At 28.5% G+C, this 7,123-nt stretch overlaps 1 protein-coding gene across 5 annotated transcripts; it reads left to right on the plus strand.

Moving 5' to 3' along the window:
- Nucleotides 1-202: 202 nt before the first annotated feature.
- Nucleotides 203-5,494, plus strand: LOC111885871 (uncharacterized). 5 transcript variants are annotated; one of them, XM_042902478.2, is made up of 13 exons: nucleotides 203-456; nucleotides 1,371-1,436; nucleotides 1,532-1,580; nucleotides 1,689-1,804; nucleotides 1,921-2,022; nucleotides 2,781-2,944; nucleotides 3,060-3,141; nucleotides 4,321-4,413; nucleotides 4,525-4,589; nucleotides 4,703-4,715; nucleotides 4,806-4,886; nucleotides 5,025-5,133; nucleotides 5,249-5,494. In XM_042902478.2, the coding sequence occupies exons 1-13, from the start codon at nucleotides 325-327 to the stop codon at nucleotides 5,335-5,337; spliced, it is 1,161 nt and encodes a 386-aa protein (XP_042758412.1). In that variant the 5' UTR covers nucleotides 203-324; the 3' UTR covers nucleotides 5,338-5,494. The 5 variants fall into 5 exon arrangements, with proteins under 5 accessions (XP_042758412.1, XP_023737869.1, XP_023737867.1 ...); XM_023882099.3 differs by having other exon boundaries at nucleotides 205-456; nucleotides 1,689-1,828; XM_023882101.3 differs by lacking the exon at nucleotides 5,025-5,133 and having other exon boundaries at nucleotides 1,689-1,828.
- The last annotated feature ends 1,629 nt before the right edge of the window (nucleotides 5,495-7,123 follow it).

The raw sequence follows: 7,123 nt of genomic DNA on the forward strand, positions 1-7,123 counted from the left end.
AAAAAGAGGACGCCGATGTGGGCATCCACGTCAGCTAATCACGCCCAGTCAGCACACATGTGGCCTAGGATGACCGGTAATAAAGGAAAATTCGAAAAAAAATTATAAGTTTGAGCCATAAACGAAAATAAAATCTAACTCTTGGTAAAACAAACAAAAAATATGAAACTGGAGGGTTTTTATAGTAATAAAGCTAAATTTGTGCGGATCGAGGGCCTTTCTCAAAACCCTGCGACTGGGTGCATAACTCTACTACAGGGCAACGGGGTTTATACGTGAGAGTTCATTGAGTTCTTGAAATAAGCAAAACCAAAACGCTACCAGATGGAGCAATTAAAGGAGCTTGAACAAGTGCAAAATATAATGTTGATGATTCAATCAACTGGCGCAATTGATTCTTCCAACAACACAAATGCTGATTCGAATCGTTTCCTTGCTAATTTCATCCTCTTCATGGTACTTCTTTCTCCCTTTTTCAATTTCGCTTCCTCAACTTTGAAGCACTATATGCTAACTGTAATTGAAATTTCAAGTTACAATGGATTCGGTACTTGAAACTTTCGGATACATGACTTTTATCATGTTGTTGTCGATTATGTTAGAAAATTCTAGGAAATGAATCAAATTCGGTAATAACCTGTTTTGTTTTTCGTTTAATTTATTATTCATGATGTTTTAGAATTTCTTGACCTTGCCTTTGATGAAGCTCACGAGATATTTGGAAGTAAGATCAAATATGAGTTTGTTATAGTGATTGAACTAATTGTAATGACAAAAGACGAAGCATCTCTGATTATTGCATGTTCCTTAGCAAGTGTTTTGTTTAGTGGCTGTTATAGAAACAAGGTATTCCTTGTTCATATCCGATGGCTTAATATTGAGGCAAGCAGTGAGTTAGTGACATAGATTGATTGAATTGCCTTTATAAATACCTCAAAAGTATCGCTTTAATGGATGAGGGGTTAAAGTCTATGTGTGATTGAATAAAAAAGAAGATGTTTTATAGAATGGTTCCCCTTTTCAGGATCCCACATCAGCTCCAAGATGTTGATCTCTTACTAGAAAAGTTAATGCTTGAGCTTGAGATTGAGATTCCTTATTTCAATCCAACAACACATGAATAGTTTCTTGATCTGGATTAATGAGTAGAAGATTTTGAAGGAGGAATATATGAGGGGAATGACCTATAGAATCAATATGATTAATGGATTATAACATGTTAATTAAGAAAATCTTATATCCTATTATTAAATTATCAAAGACCTCTTTCTTTCCCAATATTAGACATCATGAGTTTCAATGATTTTGAACCAATTAAAAACATATTCTTAATTCTAATCTCTTATTTGTTTATGAATGTGATATTGAAGATGCAACCATGTGGTGAACTAGATATGAATCAAAAGTGCAAATTGATCTCTAACCATTTTCCAAAGGTCTGTATATATATATATATTCTATATTTCTTCCAAATCCAATTTAGTATATTCTGGATAATGCAATAAACATACTTATGATATTTGATCTACAGATTTCTTCTGCATTTAATAAGGAATCATCACCCCAGCTTTGTGACAAAGGTCTCTTTTTTTAGTACAAATATTCTTTATAGCTGTTATCTTTACTATTTATTGAGAATTTAAGATAACAAAGTAACAAATTGGTGGTTTTTCTTTTTATTTTTCCAGGAAATATTGTCACTGAAGCTTCTCTATCACATCATTGTGATGATGACATGAGTGTTGGATTATTACAAACAGATTGTGCTGATGTGGCAATGGTTACACTTGATTCAATGCAAAGGGCAAATTCTACTTTACAAGATTTTGTAAAAAAAAAAAACATCACATGCTTTGAATTTACTTTGCTTACATCAACAACTGTAGTATAATAAATTAATAATCTGTTGTATATAAACAGTGCAGATCTTACTTCATGTTTCATGAAATGGATGCTAATAATGCAGAATCAATATTCAAATACTTACCACTGCTTTCATTTACAGAAAGTTACATCTATCAGGTACCCTATCATTAAAGAATGAATTTAAATTACTATAATATTTCTGGAAATCCTCCATTTTATTATAATGGTATAATGACATTGTAAAAATTAGATCAGATGTATGATATTGATAAAATTCACCAGTGATATTACAGTAAATTACATTTTTAGTCCAATTTTTGATTCAAAACACAACTCTTTTTGCCTTTTTTGTCCCTATCATACTATTTTTAACTCTTTTGGTTTCTCAATAAACAGAGTCTTTCTCAGGGACCAAAAGGGTAAAAATAATAGTACCTTAAGGACCAAAAATGAATCATTTTGTCATGTGAAGAGGTTCTTGTACAATATATGCTAAAATGTTAATTACTTTTGGTGTAAATTACTTTTCTTGTCCCATTTCTATAGTTATTTTTTGAATTTCATCAAAAAAGAATTATTTTTTTACTTTTTGGTCCCTACTGTATTACTTTTAACACTTCTGGTCCCTCAGTTATGGAATAATATCTCTCAGGGACCAAAAGGGTAAAAATAATAACACCATAGGGACCAAAAAGGAATATTTTTTTCTCATTTGATGTGGTCGACTTTTTCAAGAGGCTAAATGAAAACTGTTTTGAGTGAATTACATTTTTCTTGTGTTTATATTTTTTTGTCCAGAAAGTAATCTTTTTGCTTTTTTGGTCCCTATGGAAAAATGGCAAAAAGATTTCCTTTTGGTCCATATGATTCTATTGTTAACACTTTTAGTCCCTCAATAAACTAATTTTATACAGCTGGACACCATAAATGAGAAACTACTGCAACTTCCATCCGATGGAATTCCAGATTCCGACATGATGACACCTGATTGGATTCTAAGATTTATAAAGTCTTTCAAAAATGATACCTTCAAACCACTTGCTGTTCTTCTAGAAAGCTATGGAATATATACAGATAGGTTAAATGAAAACTTAAAATGTTAAATACATCTTTATATTTCCTTTTTTGGAAAGTTTTATGGAATGTTCTTCATTTGACATTTGTTGTATAATTATTTTTTATAAAAATTTCAGGATAAGAGATGAGTTGAAATGTGGGGAAGAATACTGGGCTCTAGAAAGAAAACTTTGTTCTGCATTAACAAACAAACAGGAGGTACGTTGTGTGATTCCGATGGAATTGGAATTCATGATTCCATTCCTTGAGATGGAGTTCAATTCCTTTGAATTTCATGTTTGTTAGATTTCACCAGAAATACCCTTGTTATGTATACATATTAAAATAAAGGGTTAATCTCATAAAAAAACTGTATATTTTATGTTTATCTCCGGATTAAACCTCAACTTTATTTTTTTGCCTGAAAAAGACCTTGTGTTTTTTCATTTTTTCCAAAAAAGCCCTCAACTTTTTTTTTTTTCGGAAAAAGGGAAATCTACAGGAAAGTCCCAAACTTTTGGGAAAAGTTTCAAAAAAGTCCTATTTTTTTTGGAACAGAAAAATCCCATTATTTTGAGAAAATCACATAGTCTGTCATTTGTTTTTCAAATATAAAAAAGGACTTTTTTGTTAATTTGGGCAAAATGTTAAATAATCGCGACTTTTCTGTTAAAAAAAAAAGGACTTTTTTGAAACTTTTCTCAAAAGTTTGGGACTTTTCTGTAGATATCCCTCCGAAAAAAACCTTCAACTTTATAACTGCTTCTAAATAAACCCTCAACTTTTTTCATTTTTCTCGAAAAAACCCTCACATTTTACATTTTTTTTTTGGAAAAAAATGACTAAAAGGGCCAGATCAGAAAAAATAAAAAAATACAAGGTCTTTTCATGCAAAAGATCAACTTGAGATTTAATCCGGAAAAAAAAATACAAAATATAAGGTCTTTTATGAGATTAATCATAAATAAATGAAATAAATAAATAAAAGTTTAACAGTTACTTCATTTTTGTTATTGAATTCCATTCCATTTCCATCCAACCAAACACGTAAAAGATTATGATTCCATCAAATTCCAATTCTTTCAAAAAACATTCTATGAACATGAAAGGGTTATCTACAGAAAAGTCCTAAAGTTTTTTCAAAAGTTTCAATAAAGTCCTAAAAGTTTTTTTTGAACAGAAAAGTCCCAATATTTTGAAAAAAATATATAATCTATCATTTGCTGTTCAAATATAAGAAAAGACTTTTTCGTTAATTTAGGCAATGCATCAAAATATTGGGACTTTTCTGTTCAAAAAAAACTTTTAGGACTTTATTGAAACTTTTGAAAAAAGTTTGGGATTTTTCTGTAGATAACCCAACATGAAAATATAAAAAATATTAATTTTGTGATACAGATTCAAATAGAAGATGTTATGAGAGCAATTCATCTCAAGTCCTTTGACTATCGAGTCCTAAATCTCCTCTTGTATCAATTGAATGGAAAAGATGTAAACAAATTGCTATTTCTTTCATTTAATCCAATTTTATATTCCAAAATCATTAATCCATAATTTTCATTTTTTAATTTTTTTTTTAAATTCCTTTGAAGCAATGTTAAGATCAATGAAACACATATGGAGTTCTTATCAGTATCAGAGTTCCTTGTGGAAGTATCTGATGACTTGTTAGTAAACTTTCGTCTATTTTTTTTTTCTTTAATTTGTGAATATTAAATTATTTATCTCACTTAAAAAAATTATAACCTTTTTTTTTATTTGACTCTGAAACATGTTGTAGGTTTGACTATGAGGTGAGTCCATCTGTTCTAATTTCTTTCAAAAACATTTATTCCAATTTTCTTTTTGAAAATAAATGTTTATTTATTTATTTAATTATTTAGGATGATGTGTTGGAGAACAATTTTAATATCTTGCGAATGTTTGTTAGAATACACGGAGCTTCCTCAGCACCGGCTTTCCTTGTGAGTATTTGTATTACAAGGGTATTTTCGTCTTTGAATAAAAATGAAGAATATAATTATTTTTCAACTATATTTACGTATCTAAATCTAAATTTCCATTTTATTTAATTTAGAAAGTTAAGCTTTTCGTGTAACCAGGCAAAAACAATAATTGAGGCTGAGAAAAAGTACAACTCCTTACTAAATACTTTGGATCCTCAACTCTCTTTCAAATATCAAAAAAGATGTGAAGAAGCCACAAAAGAAGGTTAAATAATAAATACTCAATTAAACAAATTATATTAAGTTACAAAATTTGGTTTATTTTATTAAATAAATAATACGAAATTTGGTTTATTTTATTAAATAAATAATGTTTTCAGGTGGGAAGGTATTTGGTCCCCCCCTTGGGACATGGAGTATACCACCAATTATTGAAGATGAAGATTTATATAGAACTAATTCAGTTTAGGTATAATTAATTTAGTGCTTAAAATGTGTAAAATGATTTTTGAAATATAATTTTCTTATATACTTGTTTAACTAACAAAAAAAAAGTTATCTTTAGATGTGCATTTTATGTGATGCTAGAGATAATATGAAATAAGTTTATGTTACATCATTATATATTATTGGTGGCCAAACAATTAATGATGAACGACATGAATAATTGGTAGAGCATTATGGGTAAACGTTATCCATGTAGATGTAGATAACACAACATTCATTTTGTACACCCAAAAATTATTCCAAATATTTTCTCATAGCTTTCTTAAGACCGTGGTCAAAATAGAGAAAATTATGATATACATATGTATTAGATGATTTAATGGTAAGTGAAGAAAGTGGATTGGGTTATGTTCAGGTTGATGAAAAATAAAACAATGGCGAATTTAGAATACAAAAATACTTATATGGACAACTATTTAAGTGATTCAGGTAGAAATGAAATACATAAAAAAAAGTACTAATAGTGGATTGGGTCATATAAAAAAATAATAATAAATGAAGTTATCACAATTGTATTCGAAAAAGTTTAATATATATTGATATATGTCCATAATGATATCATTACTAATAATATCTAAAACATTTATTTTAATATATAGCACTAAACTATCCATTGATTTGAGAAACAAAAACAATCAAATAAAATTATATTGATTTCATGATGGAGTCAAAAGCAATCCATAATTCCATATTAAAATATACCACATAAAACATCACATAATACATACCACATGAAATGATGATGAAGCCTACCACACAAAACCTCCTGTAAGAAGTCAAAATACATGTTCTTATTATTGGCCCAAGATTAGAGATTACACATTAAATTGATTATGTCATTAACTTCTGATTTCATTGTATTTATTCTTTCACTATGAAGAAGATTAGAAGAAGGTTAAAGTCATTATCAATCATAAACTCACGATTAAGAACCTTCAAAGTTAAAATTTGATAGGAAAAGGAAAGCTAAAAACTTGACCATTGAAATCCAAAAGATGGCTAGAAAAGTTGTGATTCATATTAATTATTTTGCCAAATAAATTAAGTAGGTCATCTAGAAATTTTAAGGTAGGTAAAAAAAAATATATAAATTACTTGTAACAATTTTTTTTTTTTTTTTTTAATTTATTTTAATTTTTTTAAGTGTGTCAAATGACCCACCTTCACTTGCAATGATAGATTTACTAGATGTTTAAATATACGCATCATTTTTAAACAATGATAACTCATCGATTATCATCACAATCATCTTAAATAGATGTTAGTTAGATCAATCCTCGCAGATAAAAAGTTCAGAGCATGAGTCTATAGCGAGGTTCTTAAATATGAAATTCATCACAGTTGTATACAGAAGATGGTAAATTAAATTAATCCTGTCGAAATAAAATGCTTTTCCAAGACGAAAGAGAGGGTCCTTAATGTTTGTTGCATGAAAAAAAATGATAATATTTAATATCTTACGAAATAATAAAGGCCATACAAAAAAAATTATTAAATAAATAAAATCAATCCGCAAATGAACGACCGAAATTTCAAGAATTATTGTCATTTCCTAACATCCACAAAAATCTGTTATTGGGATACCGAATCCCTTATTATTTTGGTTTAATAAGTAACTTTTGTTTTTCTTCATTTAAAGCCAATTAAAGACAGAAAATCTAAATTATCGAAATATTTAATTCACTCAAGAGTCAAGACATAATATTACTAATTTATTTAAAAATGAACTTGATATAACAGAGACGATG

This window comes from Lactuca sativa, chromosome 5 (genome assembly GCF_002870075.4).
Source record: "Lactuca sativa cultivar Salinas chromosome 5, Lsat_Salinas_v11, whole genome shotgun sequence".
NCBI classification, from domain to species: Eukaryota; Viridiplantae; Streptophyta; class Magnoliopsida; order Asterales; family Asteraceae; genus Lactuca; species Lactuca sativa.

Coding starts and splice junctions, on each gene's coding strand:
- LOC111885871 (XM_023882099.3), top strand. CDS start 325: ATGGAGCAATTAAAGGAGCTTGAACAAGTGCAAAATATAATGTTGATG. Junction 457..1,370: donor CTAATTTCATCCTCTTCATG/GTACTTCTTTCT, acceptor GTGATATTGAAG/ATGCAACCATGTGGTGAACT. Junction 2,023..2,780: donor CAGAAAGTTACATCTATCAG/GTACCCTATCAT, acceptor AATTTTATACAG/CTGGACACCATAAATGAGAA.